The sequence below is a fragment of the Colius striatus genome, chromosome 1, assembly GCF_028858725.1.
Source record: "Colius striatus isolate bColStr4 chromosome 1, bColStr4.1.hap1, whole genome shotgun sequence".
Taxonomy (NCBI): Eukaryota; Metazoa; Chordata; class Aves; order Coliiformes; family Coliidae; genus Colius; species Colius striatus.
The window spans coordinates 3,610,772-3,630,050 of NC_084759.1; the positions used below are offsets into that span (position 1 = coordinate 3,610,772).

The 19,279-nt window shown below is 43.1% G+C and overlaps 1 protein-coding gene across 6 annotated transcripts in view; it reads right to left on the reverse strand.

Annotated features, from left to right (window-relative positions):
* TENM4 (teneurin transmembrane protein 4) overlaps positions 1-19,279 on the reverse strand; it is a 611,632-nt gene that overhangs the window by 73,463 nt on the left and 518,890 nt on the right. For all 6 annotated transcript variants that reach the window (XM_061990604.1, XM_061990638.1, XM_061990629.1 and 3 more), the window contains 2 exons: positions 12,213-12,332; positions 5,688-5,949 (listed from right to left, as the gene is read on the reverse strand). In XM_061990604.1, the coding sequence (XP_061846588.1) occupies positions 5,688-5,949; positions 12,213-12,332 (382 nt within the window). The remainder of the gene's footprint in view (positions 1-5,687; positions 5,950-12,212; positions 12,333-19,279) is intronic.

Genomic DNA, 19,279 nt, shown 5'->3' on the forward strand with positions numbered 1-19,279 from the left:
TTCTCAGCACAAGCTGGCAAAGTTTGGTAGATGAAGGTAGGAGTCTAGCAGTGAGCTGCAAAGCTTGGTCTGATTATGTGTCAAAAGGTCACAGTTGGTACCGTTCTCTCCTGTGCCACTTCTGAAATACTTTGGTGTGTTGGGCCCTAAATGAGCTGTGAAAATACTTCCCTTGCAATAAGTAGCTTTTGTAATATTAAGGGAGGCTCAAAGGCAGGTGAGTCAAGGGACAAACCTATTAGGAAGGGCTCACAGCCATCCTGGTGTCCTCCAAGCTCTGTGGTTCCTACACCCAAATCCTCCTGTGTGAGAGCTGCAAACTTCCCTGCTGTGACAAGTTGCTCGTCTCTTACAGGTTTTCTGGTTAGCATTACCAATAACATCAAATCTTGTAATCTGCCCCCTGAAAAGACCTCTTCTAAGCTATTAACCAAGGCCCAACACGTTTCCAAGTGATAACTTACAGCTTCTGAGTGTTGCAGCACTTGATGAATGGACACATCCAGAAGTTAAAGCTCTGTTCCACTGTGCTTATAAATATTTACTTTCTCTAATGCAGCCTTTTCAATTTACATATCTCAGTGCTCAAGAGGCTGAAAAAATGACAGAACTGGGAAAACCCAGGAATTTTAAAATATATTTTATGAGCTCAGCAACAAGCTGGGTTGGGACCAGGCTCAACCAGAGACCAGCTGAGCCAAGCTGCAGTAAAGGTGGTCCCTTGTATCAAATCTGTCTTCATTTGTAACCCCTCTAGGAAAAAAATAGGCAGAAATAATTGTCATGGAGGTACTATTTGCAATGTCTGGTTCAAATCCCTGTCAGAAATAATTATTTCTCTCTGTCATGATCTGTCTCTGCTGTCTACCATTCCAGAGAAAGGGGCAGCAGAGCAGTATGCAGAATGACACAGAATCCCAGAATGGTGGGGGTTGGAAGGGAGCTTCAGAGCTTCTCCAGCCCAACCCCCTGCTAAAGCAGTTTCCCCTGGCTCAGGGGGCACAAGAACGTGTCCAGCTGGGGTTGGAAACCTCCTGAGAAGGAGCCTCCACACCCTCCCTGGGCAGCCTGGGCCAGGGCTCCCTCCCCTCAGCACCAGAGGAGTTTCTCCTCCTGTTCAAGTGAAACTTCCTGTGTTTCACCTTGTGCTTGTTACCCCTTGTCCTGTCACTGGTCACCACAGAACAAAGACTGGCCCCATCCTCTCAGCATCTGCCCTTTAGGGATTTCTCAGCACTGATGAGGTCCCCTCTCATCCTTCTCCTCTCCAGGCAGAACAGCCCCAGGTCCGGCAGCCTTTCCTCATAAGGAAGATGCTCCATTCCCCTGATCATCTTGGTGACCCTGCACTGGACTCTCTCCAGCACTTCCCTGTCCCTCTTGAGCTGAGGAGCCCAGAACTGGACACAGGACTCTAGATGTGGCCTCATCAGGGCAGAGTAGAGGGGGAGCAGAACCTCCCTTGACCTGCTGCCCACACTCTTCTTGCTGCCCCCAGGCTGCCATTGGCCTTCTTGCCCACGAGGGCACGTTGCTGGATCATGTTCAGTTTATTATCAACCAGGTCTCCCAGGTCTCTCTCTGCAGAGCTGCTCTGCAGCAGATCACTCCCAGCCTGTCCTGCTGCATGGGGTTGTTCCTCTCAAGCTTGCAAGACTCTGCACTTGTCCTTGGGGAACCTCATATTCCTTTCTGCCCAGCTCTCAGCCTGTCCAGATCTCACTCAATGGCAGCTCAGTCTCTGGGGAATCAGGCAATCCTCCCAGTTTGGTGCCATCAGTGAACTTGCTGAGGGTCACTCTGTGCCCTCATCCAGGTGGTTGATGAAGACGTTCGACAAGACTGACCCCAGAACTCTACTGTGGATCCCTGTGGAACTCCACTGGCCACAGGCCTCCAACATGATTCTGTGCCATTGATCACCACCATACTGGTTGTGTCACTCAGACACTGAGCAGCACAAGGGGCTATAGTTATAGGCATCTGCATGAAGACAGGGTTCAAACGGTAACTCAGATTGTCCTAAACACATTTGTAGTTTATCAGTAGTGATAAACTTGCAATAAAGCAGGGCATTGGTAGGGGGAGTATAATTCAGTAGGACATTGGGAGAGAGGAGGGGAAAGAAAGCTTTAAATTACTCTTAATGCATCAAAAGTAACAAGATCTGAACAGTGCCCTTCTCTTTGATAATTGTTGTTTGGCCTAGATAAATTCCAGTGCTGTGTCTGGGGTCACTGTGAAAGACTAGGGCTTTCAGAGTTTATCAGAGTTTGACTGATAGAGCCTGCTCTTTAGAAGTGCTCCAGCCACGAGGCTGGTACAGCACAAGAGCTGGTTCTTCAGGCTTGCTAGGAATTTTCACAACTTATCATTTTTCACTGTCATGTTCCTTTCACTCCTGAGTGTTGATCTATGCTCATGTTAATAACAATTCTTCCACTCGTTGTGTGAGACGATGTAGGAGATCCTGTATCTGTGTGCTGGGTTCCACATTTCTCTTACAGCTACTCTTCAATCAAACCTTTCTCTTTTCTTAGTATGATGCTCAGAAGGAATTTGGAGAAACTTAGGGCCTGATTCAGGGGCCTTAGCATAGCCATCTAGTGCTTTTGAGATGTTCTGTGATATCCAAAACCTCTGCAAGGGGATGATAGATCTGACAAGGACCTTCTTGAAATCTCTGCCTTCATAAAGCTAGCACTTGAGGCCTGAAGGGACTCTTCAGGGCTTCTTAAATGGCACAAAATCTGTCCTAAAGCACCTGAATCAAACACTTAAAATGTATTATTTGGCCTTTTGAATGCATTCAGGTAGAGACACTGCATTTATTTGTTGGAGCTCATGAGGTTCCTATCTGTCCACTTGTCAAAATCCGTATCCCAGCCCTGCCATCCGCTTGTCACCTCCTCCCAGCTATGTGCTCACACCTTTTATATTTAACATTTCTCTACTGAGAACTGCATATTATAAAATGCATCTGCATAAACTGACAGCTAGGTTCTTTTTTATTGTATGTATATCCAGTATAGGAAGGAAATGTAGTCCATTTATGAATTGAAATACAGCCAGGACTCTGCCATAAATCAGATTCTCTTGTACACTCCTGCACCATTAACTCTGTTAACCTTCAGCTTCAATAATTGAGGTGGAATACTATTTACAGGTCTCAATTAGTTGGCATTTGGGAAAATAATGTGTGGGATTCATCTGATCCAAACTTAGGAATCTAAAAGTGAGGAGTCTCCTCTGAATTACTCTGCTAGTTCTCTCCATGGCCAATGGGCAAAGATAGGTTGTTTAGAAGGTTGGCATTGTCATGTAAACTTAAGGGGGAGATTCAATTCCAGTTTAAGGTACCTAAATCCAGATGTCCATATGTAAGCGTGTGCATCAATTACAGTCAGTGGAGGTCTAACTGATATCATCAGCAAGAAGCAGGTATCTTCAAGGTGGCCAGCTTAATTGATCTGTAGGCTCTGCTGACAGTATTGATTAGACTTCTGTCAGCTTTAATGGGAGCTTGGACATCTAGCACATATCTAGGTGACTGTGCATGAAAAACGTATTTAGGTGCCATAATCTCAAAACTAATCCCTCTTAGGTCTTAATTAGATTCCATAACTATAGGCATCCAGTGCAACTTGGGATGTCTGAGTTATCTGTGACATTCACAGGGGGGTTGCAGATATAATGCTGGCCACTGATAGGGGGTAATTCCAGATTGGCAGATTGGAAGCCAAGTAGGGTATGTGCAGGACATTTCAAATGGCATTAAACAGCTATGATGAAGGTGGTGAAACACTGGCACAGGTTGCCCAGAGAGGTGGTAGATACCCCATCCCTTCAAGATGGGTTGGATGGGGCTCTTAGCAACATGATTTTATTGAAGATGTCCCTGCTCATTGCAGCAGGGTTAGAACTAGACTTTTAAACAGCCCTTACAAACCAAACTGTTCTATGGTTGTATGTTCTACAGCCAGGAAACTGTATCAAATCATTGCTTATGATCTACATCTCTGTCCTCTTTCATAGTAGACAGACACACACTTATTGAAGAGAAGCTTTATACTGTTTTAGTTCTATAAACATAATTAACACAATAAACATAATTGACAAAATGAACATAATTAACACATAATAATACCTCCTTCTGCAGGGGGGGTGGACTAGATGATCTCTAAAGGTCCCTTCCAACCCCTACCATTCTATGATTCTATGAATCTAATGAGTATCCTACCAAACAATGAGTGCACTGCATCAGATAATTGTATACTGTATATTTTATATATATATATATCTATACCGTATACTATAGTTGCACTGTATCAGATATTTGCTTCTTTCCCAGGCAGTGCTGAATATTATCTTTCATAGTGCTTGTTGTTTTAGGAAAAAAACCAGGAAAACTCAATCAAGAGCGTGTAATGTGATGGGCTTTCCAAGATATGGGACTTAACTAGTAATAATGCTGGGGTAAATCCAGTGGCTGTAATTGGGAATCAGTGTGAGAAAGGATCACAGCATCTGGTGCAGAGGGAAAGGTGATGAGACACAGAATCACAGAATTATAGGGGTTGGAATAGACCTGTAAAGGTCATCTAGTCCAATCCCCCCTGCTGAAGCAGGTCTGCCTAGGTCAAGTTACACAGGAACACAGACCACTGGCTTTATTTGCTGCTGGGCTCAGTACCTGGTGTATTAAAATGAATAGATATAAAAGTGACTTCTTTCCTCATTAACATTAACACAACCCCAATGGAGTCAAGCAGGAAGCACACAATTTACTGCTACACTTGTCACTTCTACCTTAGCAGACTGTTATTGCTCACTGAAAGCAAAACCCAGGACATGCTGAATGCTGGCATCTAAAACCCAGGGAACAACATATCAAAGAAAGGAAATCTTGAATGCTGTTACATCCATGTATATCAACACTGTATTTTTAAGGATGATGGATAATCCAGTTGTTTGAACAACTCACTTAAAAACTTATCTTTCCATTCAGCAAAATACTTGGAACCCACAGCAGGTTGTTTAACTGCTTCATCTGATGCACACTTCCTTAAAAAGAGGAAAATGAGGACAGGAAATTGAAAGCAACCCTCTGACTTTGCTCATCTATCCCAAAGGCTGTGAAATGTAAAGCCCAGGTGCTCTGCAGGCTGGCCATTTGCCAGCTGTCTGCTGGCCAACTACACATCTCAGCAGCTGTGTAGAGCAAGAGGAAGGCCTTCAAACCCTGCGAAAGCTCATGCACACCACTCCACCACTGAGGTCCCTAATGCCCAATGGGTAACATTTGCTCCTTAAGAGAAGAAAGGCCTCAGAGTGTAAACATACCAAATGCCAAAGGGCTGCCCAAAGGCTTGTTGGGGGTCACATGAGGGTCCCAGCCAGCTCCTGAGGATGAGAGGTGAAAGCAAAGCAGAACCAATGTAGATTTTTGCATGTCAGCCATAGGTGCTTTGCCTCCATCTCTCAGGAGTGAGGGAAAAGAAACCTTCTGGTGAAATGTGTGCTTGTGAGTGAGAGCTCCTAGTAAGCACCTGAGACATGGTGCAACAAGCAGGGAATGCTTCTTTTTAGGGAAGCACAGGAACAGTTGCTTTCATGTTGCTCAAAGCAAGCAAAAGAAGCACGGAGAGGAGCTGGATTATTTTCTCCTAGACTGAGATGGTTCATACCTGGATTTCAGGAACAATAGGACCTTTCTCTGAGCAGGAACTTGCAAAAGCAGTCAGTGGAGATGGAGAGACCACAGGGTTGGGGCGGGCGAAGTTACTGAGGTCACAGCTTGGAATCTCGTTCTCTTCATGCCTCATGACTATGGTTTCCATCACGAAGAAGCGATCCCAGGGCAGCCAGAGCGTGTGCTCCTGGGTGATGAAGGGAGCACGCTCAAAGTGCAGGATAATGGAGATCCCACCAATGGTAACGAGATCAAAGCTGTTGTAAGAGATGGAATATAAAGTTAGTGCAAGCACCACCTTGTCTGTAACAATTCCCCAGCAAGGACTCCCAGAAAAATAATTGCAAGAAATAGCACTAGCCATATTTCACAAGCCTAAAACCTACAGCCCAAAGAGGCTTTAGTTGAGTGAGAGCAAGTGTCAGAGGCAGGAGTACACAGTCAGCTTCTTTACATGTTGCCCTCATGTATATTAAACACATTCTCATCCCTTTTTTTGAGACAAATGTTTATCTTAGTGCTTTTATAGTTTTATTTGACCACTCATCTTCCTTCTTTCTTTTTTTAAGCATTTACCATCCAAACACAGTCATAGATTGGATCAATCCATGTGATGAAACAAACCATTTGGAAAGTGGTTTCTCTGACACACCACTATATAAATTCTCTTGGCATCACAGTTAACCTGACAAATACCTAATGCAACCCAGGCAACATGTGGAGCTCAGTCATGGGGGAAGAAATGAATACCATGCAGGCAGTCTCTGTACCACAGCACTCAGCACATAGTCTTTTTTTTAACTCTTAATCATTTAGAGCAGGGCAGATAACTTACTGCCTGTAAGTCTGCAACTTCTCTCTAAGCTACTTCCAGCCAAGTGGCTTTTCTACCTGTGTTAGTGTTGGGTAATATGGCTAACAGACAGCTCTCCAGAGCTGTGTGAAAGGGCATTACCTTGAGAAGGAAAATATTCATCCCCTGCATGTAAAGATATTGGGATAGGGTTTTGGAATTTAAACTTCATATTGTGCCAGAGATGGAGATTTTACAAAGTACAACAGGATGCATCTACTATGTATAGACTCAAATAAAGAGGTATTAACTGAGAAAGGAAAGGATTTCCACACAATTTGAAGATCCCTCCGTTTTGCTGCTTTGTTTTTGTCTCAGTATCTCTTCAGTTGCAATGCCAAATGTGTGCTGAGGCAAAGAAAGTTTTCTCATCCCTGCTTCTCGCTTTTGATGCTTGGCACTAGTGTATGACAGTCTCACACAGATTTTATGCATGTGAATAGGCTCACTGGCTTCAGCATGGCTGCTCATGTGCTTAACAGCCTCATGCTTGAGTATGAGGATCTGAAAGCACGCTCGGCAGCCCAAAGCCAGACTCGATGCACCTTGTAATTGCAAGAAAGAAGCTGAAAAAAACTCTTTTAAAACATTTTTTTTAAAATTAATTATGAGGCTTTGAGATCAGCTGCAAAAATCCCAGAGGAGCAACTATGGGCATGAACTATTTTTTAATAAAATATCTTTGGCAAACAATCATTCACAAGAACCGTTTTTGTTTTATAGGGCTGACAGACCGAGGTGCCATTTAGTAAATAGAATTATGAAAAGCAAGCTGTTCAGGAAAGAATGTTAAATTGAGTCCATGGGAGGGAGTGGAAAGCATTTTAAAAAGCTAAGGATGTGTTTATTCTACCACTCAAGTCGGGGCATCAGCTTCCCAGACCTATGGAGCTTGGCTTGCCACAGCCTGACGGGCAACTTGCTGGTCCTTGCCAGCAAAGCTGAGCAGTATTTGTACTTTGATGAGAACATTTTTAACAGTCAATTAGCCTTTGGCAAGCCCTTCAGCTGGGAGGGAGAAGTTTGCACTGCATGAATGGGGGCACTGAAAGGGGCAACAGGAGGAAAGAAACAAACATTGCAAAAGATGCTCAACAAGTTTTTAGGTATGTGGAAAGAGTTTTTATTCAGAAATGCCCCTGTTTCACTCCTTTGTGAACAGCTCTTAGCTTCATTGAGTGTGGGTCAGGGATGGTAACCTGCTGGGAGGAAACATTCTTGCCTCTCCTGCACCCCCAAAAGAGGATGCAGAAGGGAAAGCATCACCTCTCTGTCAGGCTCCAGCAGCTGTGAAAACAGACACAGGCAATATTGTTGAGCAGACACTGTTGCTCACGAGACAGTTTTTCCAGAGACACAGGGTGCAGCTTTGAAGTTACCTTGATGAACTGAACAAAAGCTAAACCCAAAACCAAACAGAAACACCCAAACTGAAAACACCTTCCTCTCAGTTTCCCCAAGTGAGATTAAATTTAACGAGAGCAAAACCATTGTGGGATTGAAGGAAGGAGATAATTCTGTTTCTGGTTTTGCTGCTGATCTCTGATTTTGTCTTTATCACTCATCTTTCTCATCCCTTTGCTCTGAAAGTTCATGTACTTGGCCTTTCTGAGATAGCCATGCCAAAGGTGATGAATGTGCTGCCAGGTACACAAGATTGGAAAAGTCACAGAATCTTAAAGGCTGGAAGGGACCTTGAAAGACCATCCAGTCCAACTCCCCTGCCAGAGCACACTGAGTAATGTGACTTAAACAGGACCAGAATTTCACTGTCAGAGGCTGCATCTAAGTACTGTAATACCAGTGAAACCTACTTACAGAGACCTGGAATACAGTGAATCCACTTAGAGGGGTGAAAAATCCAGTTCTCTGTAATTCTATAACCAAAAATTTACTTGCTTGTGCGAAAAAAGCCCCACAACCAAACCAACCAAAACCCCAAAAACCAAACCTGAAGCAAGAAAATCAGCTTAGGAACCAATTTAGCTAAACTGATGCCATTCTGTCCTTAAACTCCCTTACTTTAAAACCACAGTTATTGCCCTGCTATCAGGAAACTGGTTTGCTAAATCAATTTAAGGCAAGTCAGTGTATATTTCCAAGAGTTGATATTCCAGTGGTGAACATGCCAAATAGGAAAGCCAGAGAGTTTTACACAGTTATCTCATAACTTCTGGAACAAGGTAAGTGTTTGCATGTGTGCTCCCATCTTTCCTCCAAACCAGAATGACATCAAAGATGGTCCAGACAACCCCATAGGACTGTGCATGGCTATGGACTGGGAACACATGTGCTCTGATGCTGTAGTTCACAGAATCATAGAATCATTCTAGTTGGAAAAGACATTTAAGATCATCAAGTCCAACCACTCACTTCACACTGCCAAGACCATCACTAACCCATGTCCTTATTCAGGAGAGTATCAGGAGCAGCTCAGGAGAAACTATTACTTGCTTAAGAGCATCAAGTTCTTAAAACAAAGTGACTCAATCCCATGAAAATTGTACTGTGAAAAAGCTGATGCAAAGTCCCAAAAGCCATTAAGAGACATAATAGAAACTGTAAGAGCAGTAATTCTTTACATGATCTTGAAAGTGCTTTACAAATAATATTTAATAAATGCTATAACAATCAGCCAAGAATGCAAATAAATGTTATCTCCCTTTCACAGGCTGGTTGGCTGGCCTAGGAAGGTTAAGAGATGCATCTAAATCAGCAGCAAGGCTAGGATTAGAAAAAAGGGATGTTTGACATTATCTTCAGCCCTGACAATTTAAGTACTTCAAGGTAATCTTTAGAGGACCTCACCACTGAAGAAACTGCTGGATTTTGGTGTTCTTTAAGAGAAAGGCTTTCACTTGTCCATTTATTACCTCCAGAGTACACAGATGCATTGCTGTGCCCATTCGTTTGAGAACACATCTGTGTGTATACCTCAGCCAATTTTGGAAGGCACTTTTATGATTCCAGAGACTCAGTCCTGCAACTGAGCTGTTGAATGTTGGTTGTGCACCAGACGTGAACAAGGTTTCTGCAGGAGCAGACTGATTTGAGAGGAAGGTGAAGAAAGTGAAATCAGAAGAGCTGGCACTACACAGTCTGGGGTTAGACTGACCACTAGTAGCTGCTGATAGAAATCCCAGCTTCAGGATGAATCCCACTGGGGATTCCCTGCTCTGAGACAGTTGATCTCTGTCATTTTTATCATTTGGAGCTGAGTATCTGTCGAGGACTCAGTCAGCAAACTGTAGTACTGAGCTCCTTGAAACTAATTTAACTTCTGGAGGCTGGCAGCCAGCCCTGAGGAGCCAGCAGCCCACTGAAGAATGGTGGAGCATACTGATGCTCCAGCTGCATTGCTTTCTGCCCTGGGTCCCCTGCTCAGCTAGAGATTGGGAAGGATGTGATGTGGAAGGAACATCCATGGCTTGAGCTGCCCTTAGAAGCAGAGGGATTTACCTTTAAGCACCTAGGAACTGGAAAGAAATAGTTACTCCAATATTACAAAGGTTTGGAGCTCAGATAGCAGTGCTCACCTCTTTGCTCTGTCTCTGTTTAGTTTACTGGTATATTTGCTGTCTAGAGGTACAGTTTAAGACAAAGCTCCTCTGTGCTAGCTACAGTAGAATTGCCTAGCAAAGAGAGATTCCCTTTCTCGAGGTACCTGTAATCTAAATGAAAGATTATCCAGGGTAGTTGGATATTGCACATCTGACAAGGAAATAGGTGAGAACCAGGCTATGGCAGGCATTATTGACCAGGAATTTTGCAAGCACATTTACCTGTTCTAACAGGCACAGATTTTGTGCTGGTCTAATACACAGCAACCTGGACTTGAGAGTGCAGTTTGGATCTCATTTGCATTGAAAGTGGGGTCAGTAATATTGACAGAGATACTCATAGCATGGAGTTCAAGGAAAGTCCAAGACCTTCTCCAATAATGCCTAAGCTATGGGCAATACAAAGGCACCAGCTCCAGAGGCATCCTTTTCCAAAGCAATTAGTTTTCCTGGGATGCTGCTTTATTATCCTGATTATGAGCATCATGCAGAAAGCCTCCTAGTCATCATCAATGTTACAGCAGGTGCAAACTCCCCTGAGTATCAACAAGGTGGCATTAAGCACATGTTGCTAGCACATGTTCCCCTCTGTCACTCAAATTCTATCAGCTTCTCTGGCCAAGTCAAACCTTTAATAAAAGTCATGGAAGGGAGAGGTGCTAAAAGCTAGAAATCCTCTCCCAAGTGCCAGTGGTTAGTAGTCAACACATAGAGCATGTGCAGCTGGAACCCCTTATGTTTTCCTTTTGTTCTTAAAAGAAAGGAAACCAATTAGCACTGACAGACAAAGATAAGATGAAAGACTTTCCCAATTTGCAATGCTTTTGTGTTGTTTGAGCATGATTGCTGAGATATTAAGCACTTGCCTCTAACTTCGTCCTAATAATTTAATGTGAATTAGCAAAAACAGAGCTGTTGGGAGCAGGAGGCATCTTTTCTTTAGGTGCATGGGTACTGCATTGCCTAATTGTTGGCTAAAGATTCCAGGTGATATCACAAAGTTCATAATAAAAATAAGAATAGACTATCTCAGATGGAAGGGAACTACAAGGATCATCTGGTCCCACTGCCTGACCAGTTCAGGGCAGACCAAAAGTTGAAGCATGTTAAGGGCATTGTTCAAATGTCCCTTAAACACTGACGGGCTTTGGCATCAATCACTTCTCTAGGGAGCCTGTTCCAGTGTTTGACCACCCTCTTGATAAAGAAATTCTTCCTAATGTCTACTATAAACCTCTCCTAGTGCAGCTTTGAACCACTACCACATGTCCTGTCACTGGATCACAGGAAGAAGAGCTCAACATCTTCCTCTCCATTTCCTCTCCTGAGGTCATCCTTCAGCCTCTTTTTCTCTAAAGTAGGCAAACACAGAGTCCTCAACTGCTCCTCACAGGCCATTCCTCCAGCCCTTTCATCAGCTTTGTTGGCTTTCTCTGGATGAATTCAAGGACCTTCATGTCCTTAAATTGTGTGGGCCAGAACTGCACAGAGTACTTAAGTGAGGTTGCACTAACACGGAACACAGCAGGATTTACTTGGCTGGTTCTGCTGTGTTTGGTGCTCCCCAGGATGGGGTTTTCCCTCTTGGCTGCCAAGGCACACTGCTGGATCCTATTGACTGCTGCTGACCAGCTCCCTCAGATCCCTTTCTGCTGGGCTGCTCTCCAGACACTTCTTTCTCAATTTACACTTGTGCCTGGTGTAACTCCACCCCAGGTGCAGAATCGGGCATTCTAACTTGTTAAATTTCATCCCATTAATCACAGGCTAATGCTTCAATCTATCTAGATCCCTCTGCAAGGCCCCTTGCCCCCTGAATCAACAGCACCTCCTAGTTTGGTATCATCTGCAAACTTGCTAATGGTGCATTCAACTCCTGCATCCAAATTGTTCATAAGCATTAACCAGGACTGAGCCCTGAGAAACACTACTGGGGACTGGTCACCAGCCAGATTTCGTCCCATAACCACTAATAATAATGCATCAATATCTTCAAAATGCATCAACAATGATGAACATGTTCTTGGAAGTAATTTCTCTTTAGTGTTGCTGGTAATAATGCTGCAATTGCTGCTTGAACGCTGTAAATCCTACAAAGACATCCTACCTCCCATCTTGTCTGCTGATTGTGTATCCAAAAAGGGGATTGTTGACAAAGCTGATGTTCACTCCAACTAGAGGGGTCCCATCTGCTGTCATCACCTGGCCTCGAATCACACACGCGTGTCTGCAAGAAGAAGAGAAATGGTAAGAAGGAGACAGTCTTTTGACAAACTCATTTTCTTCCCTCTAGTTCTGTGGCTGGGAATCATAGACTCACAGAATGGTAGGGATTGGAAGGGACCTGTAGAGATCATTTAGTCCAACCCCTCGAGAATTCTTATGGCCCTATGTCCTGGAAAGCTGGGGGCCATCATGCCGTGTGTCTTCATGGTGGGATGCTGCTCTTGAAGACTTTCTGAGGAGTTGTGTAAGAACACTTGATACCTAAGATGAGCTTTACCTTTATCCTACTCTTGCAAAGCAATTCCTGCAGCAGGCACTTGGTTAACTATGGACTTCTCTTGCATTCACAACACCACATTGGTATTTACTATAACCATTTAAGTTACACATTGTCTTGACAATATTGTCCCAATTAAAAGACAAATCTGTTTTAAACCCAAAGAGAACAGAAGCCTATCAAGCTCTGCATGGACATATTTCAGGCACAAAAGCCAGAGAAGCATCCAGACCAAGGTTTGACGGCTCATTTCTTCCACACTGGGAAAACCCTGACAGATAATTTGCTAGGTTCAGCAAATTGTCCATGCGATCCTCAGCTGGGGAACTGAGCACGCTAACAAGGGCTTTTTCTTCCTGTCTTTTCCTTCCCAAGTTTGGTAGATTGCACTGTTTTATAGGCTACATCTATTCCAATTACTCCATGCTCTGTAACATGCTCTTTTATCTAAGGATTTCAAGGATCTTTACAAACATTGATTAATACTGCAAGATAGGTATTTTACAGAGAGAGGAAATAAAGCACAGAGTGATTTCCAGTTGTCCAAGGTCAGTCAGAAAATCTGCAGTAAAGCCAAAGATAGATTTTCTAAGGTTCTTACTCCAAAGTCTGTTTCCAGACCTCTAAGTCATTACTACATTGCCACCTCAGGAGCTTCCCATGAAGACAAAGCATCACATGTCTGTGAGAGTGTCTGAACCCAATTTTTGGCTGAAGGTGGCTATTTTTTCTGAGCAGCAACAGCAAATTGTGGTGTCAGTGTGCTAACGTGACCCAGTGAGTGATTTTCCTAGCTGCTGTCCTGCCAGAGAGCAGAGATTGAAAGCCAATGTTCCTACAGGTGCAGGACCAGATCTCAGCTACAGTAAATCATCCCAGCTGCACTTGCTATCTACCCACTTCGACTGAAAAATGTCACTTGCCTGGTTCACTAAGGCAAAGGATGATACCTGCAAGGTTTTGTAAAGATGATTTCATAAACATGGATCATCAGGGGAAGATCATGTTATCTTCTTACAGTCCACCTAAAAATCTGATATTGTAGAACACAAAGAGATAAAGTATAACTGCTATTTTATAAAGGCTGCACCATTTGTACGTTCCACAGTACAGAAAACAGAGTATTTGTCAGGAAGTCTTAAACAAAACTCCTACTGATCTAAATGGGGAGCTCCAATATCAGTCAAATTCTCCAACGATTACCAGAATGTGTTGGCAATCTAAAATGTGACCAGGTTCGTGTACAATTTTGGAACATGCCACAGGAAAATGAGATCACGGCAGTGATTTTTATGTGCTTGACTTTTCTATGATATATCAGCACTGACTTGTTAGGAGTCACGTAGGAAAAGACTTGGACCCGGTTTGGAGCTAATAGTGTTCTTAATACTTCTATTGCTTCTAAGGGTGTGGGCAGTAGGTCAAGGGAGGTTCTGCTCCCCTTCTACTCTGCCCTGGTGAGGCCTCATCTGGAGTCCTGTGTCCAGTTCTGGGCTCCTCAGCTCAAGAGGCACAGGGAAGTGCTTCTGGAGAGAGGCCAGCTCAGGGCTACCAAGATGTTCAGGGGACTGGAGCATCTTTCATAGGAGGAAAGGCTGCAGGACCTGGGGCTGTTTAGTCTGGAGAAGAGGAGACTGAGGGGGGATCTCATTAATAGTGACAAATATCTCAATGGTGGGTGTCAGGAGGTTGGGGCAGCACTTTTTTCGATGGTATCTAGCAACAGGACAAGGGGTAATCGGATGAAGATGGAACACAAAAAGTTCCATTTCAACATAAAAAACCCCTATTTCAGTGTTTCAGTGAGGGAGCCCTGGCCCAGGCTGCCCAGGGAGGGTGTGGAGGCTCCTTCCTTAGAGGTCTTCAAAACCCACCTGGACAGGTTCCTGTGTGACTTGATCTAGGTGACCCTGCTGCTGCAGGGGATTTGGACTGGATGGTCTCTAAAGCTCACTTCCACTCCCTACCATTCTATGATTCTATAATTCTATGATTGGTTCTTCCACTGAATGCTCTAACTCAGCTTCCCATACACAACATACTTAAAGTAACATTCCAATACAGTATTATGCAGAATGCTCTCTATAACACATAGGCAGAGCATAACTCAAAGGATCATGATGTAGTGGAATATGCTTGGAAAAATGTCAAAGCTTGGAATAACCCCACTGAAGTAAAAAGGTTACCAAATGCAGTGCAATTTTGGCACAAAGTGAACGTGTCTGATCACATATCTGGGCTCAGAGCAGAAGCTAGGCCTTCTCTTCCAAGACTCTTCCATATTCTCTTCTACCCTGCCCTATCTCCTTGTCCATCTTTTAGAGAGACCTTGGAAAGGCTTTGAAACTGTTCTTCTCCCAGTTTCTCATCAAATGGCTGCACATTTTGTGAAAGGCAGGGAATCACTACAGATTGTTGCTTGAAGACTGAGACCTGAACATGAGAGACTCAGTATTCTGAGTTACTGACAGCAAATTCGAGCCAACACTGGGACCAGGAATGTTTTAAAATACTCGAGAGACAAGATCATACATTTTTTGTGAACCCCAAAAGAACACTTCCACCTGTTGTTTTTTCCTTCCAAGAGTTAAAAGCAAGTGAAGGAAAAAATACAACGTGTTGCAGATGTCTCTCCTGCTGTCCTTCACAAAACACGTGTCCAAGCAGTTGCAAACTTCTAAGCAATACTGCAAGCACGTTGGCCTAGATCCTCAGCTCACGTTAATGGGGGGATGTGCTTTATATCAGCAAGCATCTGGTCCATTACATATCACTGGCAACTATTCCCACAATAACAAGCACCAGCTCAACATGGACAAACAAAGAGCTTCTTCTTGCCTTGGCAGCTGTGACAAATGCATTTGAACTCCCACCTTCCAGGGAGAGACTCGGTTCCCATTCCAGGCGATGCTTCGCAGCACCATGCTCCAACTCTGTTAGCACATCTACGTGCTGACTGACTGGGACTACTGTGGCATTTCTTCTCAGAGAAGCAGCTAGTCAGCAAGCCCAGCTGCATCCACCATTCTCCAGAGGACTATAACAATAGCTTTATTTACATGCTAAAAGGAAAGATGTTCCCACAAAGCAAAAGCCATAAAAAGAAGCTGGAGGAACAAGCACAAATCTGAATTCAGTTAAAAGCAGGAGGGATGGAAACTGGAGGAAAACCAAGGCCCAGACTCTGCTTAGAATCTCAAATCTTCTCCTTCCTTGGGTGACAAAATTTGCCCCACTTGGGAAAAACAGTTAACACAGTGCACTGGAAGCAGCTGGCTTCTCTAGTGGCAACACGTCCTTTCTGGAGGCAAGATGGACCGTTCACAACATACCCAGCCCCCCAGGAACATGGTTAATGCTAATTTAGTCAGCCATTTCCTTCAGAAGACCTTGGTCTAAAGACAATTACACTACAAACAAGTTAAGTGGTGCTGCTAAGGCGCTCAGCTCTGCTAGAAGGTCTCCCAATATATTTACATGAAATTATCTCCCGTGTTAATAGATTGATTCCATCAGTCCAGGCCTGTCAGTTCAGAGTGTTCTCTGCAGTTGAACAAAATTTAATTTCTTGTGGCTGGAACTTTATCTTCCCATTGAATTATTAACAGGTTCCACCTATTGCCTCTGTTTCCTGGCTTTGTTATTTGTATTACTTTTCTATCAGGCTGTATGGATTCTTATTTGACAATGAGCAGCAGCCTGCTTTTTTTGCACCTTCTTTAATTAGACTTTTTCTTTCTTTCTTTGTTTTTTTTTTTAATTTGTCCATAAAAACATCCCTGAAACACCACATCACTGTCAAACTGCTATCTAGAATGCCAAATGGTGTATCAGACAATTTTACACTATTGCTTTGTGAAGTCATTCTTTATTCCCTAGAAAATTAAATTAAGTCTTTCTGGTAAGAATTTGGTCACAGTGGCAAAACAGAGAGGGGTGCACCGATTCCTTTATGTTCCCATTGCTCAGATATAAAGTAAGCTTGACTGGCTGTCAACAAAATTCAAGCAGACAAAAAAAGCTTTAGAACAGAAGCCAGAAAAATTCTCAAAAAGCCATTTCACATCATGGGAACACATTAAAGATTTGTCTTTAACACTGACTCCAATCCAATGTCTCATAACTTAGACATTGGCCCTTCCAATACTTCTTGTTCGTGGATGGTTTCTGCTGACACTGCACTTGGCACTGGGAAATAGACAAAAATTCTGCTTCTACCAGACATTTTTCATTGGGAAAAGAAAATTCCATCCATCTTAAATCCCCTTTTGCTATAAGAAACGTATATTCTTTCCTTGATAAAGAATGGGCGCCATGGGAAATCTCATCCCAATGAATTTCTGCAAGTCCTCAAAACATTTCCACCATAACTCATTGTGCCTTCTCCTTTAAATGTTTCAGATGTGTGCAGATGGTTATCATGACTGCTCAGCCATCCTCAGCCAAGTTATTCATAATAAATACTATAATTTGCCACTATAAATCTCTTCGTATCTTTGAACTTACCACTTACATGTTTTATTGGAGGAGTGTGTGTATACACACACACACACACACACACACACACACACATCTATATGGGATTTATCCTTCTGCTCTGGATGTAACTTCAAAAGATCACCATAGAGAGAAAACCTAGAAAGTTATTCCTCATTGGGAAGAGCATTGTTAATGAAATTAGATGATCTCAGTTCTCTCTCTTCCTCTGCTACAGATTTTCTGTGTCACACTGGTCAAGTCAGCTACTCTGTATGTGTCTTTGCACTCCACCTGCAAAATAACAATCCAGGCAACATCCCCTCCTTACAGAGACATTAGAAGGATAATTGTAATAATTTGCTAATTGCTTGTATAGGGGTTTTTACAGTCTCATGGCACTTCATCTGTTCAGACACCTTGCTGATAAGTGCCTATAAATACAATCATTTGTTACAAACCCAATCTCATGGTTTTAGCTGCTGTGTCCTTTTTGCTTGATTATAACACAGGATTCAGCAAAGTATTCGTTGTCCATTTGGGGTTGAATGCACCTGTCTCATGTTAAACAAGCTCAGGGCAGGCTAGTACCAGGATAGACAGGAAAATTGGTGGAATGCCAGGTAAAAGCTAAGGGCGTCATGATCAAGCACATAGGCACAGAGAAAATGCCTGAGCTGCCAGATGAAAGACCAAAGAAGAGGAAACAGGAGAACATACAGACCTTCAAGTTTATTGCTTGTAGCAGTATTTCCCTCAAAAGTTGTCTATAAAGAAAAAACCCCGCCCAGTTGCCTCAGAAGAAAACTCCTGATACTCTTTCCTTTAACTGAGTTAATCCCTGTTGGGCTTCTTGAGCTCAGTTTAGCTGTAGGAAAAGCTTAAACTTGAAAGCCACCTACTGATCTTAGCTGCCATCTGAATTAAGAAATTAAGGTTAGGAAAAAGCATGGAAAAGATCCTGCTGAAGGGATTGTTAAACAAGAAAGACATACTTAAATTAAACCAAAGAGTAGTTATCCAGAAAGACCCTTGCACCAACCCAGATAGCACAAGTGAGTTTCTGAAAGGGTTTGGCACGTCAGGCAGCTGAGATACAAATCCAGATGGATTGAGTAGGCCCTGTAGCAATAGGAGAAGGAGCAATGGTTTTAAACATAAAGAGATTCAGACTAGATATAAGGAAGTTTTCTTTTTTGTGAAACCCTGGCATGGGTTGAGCAGAGAGGTGGTTGATGCCCCATCCCTAGAAACATTCAAGGTCAGACTGGACAGAGCTCTGAGCAATGGGAGCTGTGAGCAATGTGATCTATTTGACATTCCTCCTCACTACAGGGTGTCTGGACTAGATGACCTTTAAAGGTCCCTTCTAACCCATAGAACTTTATGATTCTATAATCCTAAATGGTTAATTAGGCTCAGCCAAGAAGTTTGCCAATAAAGGAAGCAGCAGAATGCCTGTCTCAGTCTGACAAAGGGATTCAACATGCTGACATTCAACCAAGTCCATAACAGGGACTTGCTAAAATGGCACTGACAGACACGGTTTGCAACTGATCTTGCACTGAGCAGCTGACAGAGTGGGAGACTTGGGAGAAAAAGAGTAGGTGATGATTCTAAGTTGTTTGCAGCAAGAAACAGTATCTGCTCTGCTTGTTTAACTTACTCAGCGAAGCTATTTATAAGGTCCCATCACTGAAGGGTGAAGATGCTGATGAGTCTTTATACGGATGTGGTCTTTAGCTGTCAACCTTTTGTAAGAAGCCTTCTACAGTCTTTTAGATGTTCTAGAAAACATTTAGTAAATGAGTGAAATGAATGAAAATCCAGTACTTAAATTGTCTGAAGAAGGGCAAGTGAAAAAGTAACATAAGGCTTGGGTACTTTTACCAATGTGGCTAATGAAGTTGGTATTTGAAATCCAAGAGGGAGGTGCTTATTAATCAAGATTTCCAATAACACCTCTAGATGCAGCTTTTATTCTTGTTGTCTCTTTAGATCTGGTCTAAGCTGCCAGTATCAAAACAGTGGGACTTCTTCATCTGATACTTTTAGTAGCCATGAGGGGATTTGGTTATGTGACCAGCTGTTGTCCAGTTTCTTAAGCTCCCCACTGCGTGCATTTGACTCCATTCTGCTCTGTGAAGACATATAAACTGATAGTTCTGAAATACCCCCTTTGGCAACATCTTTTT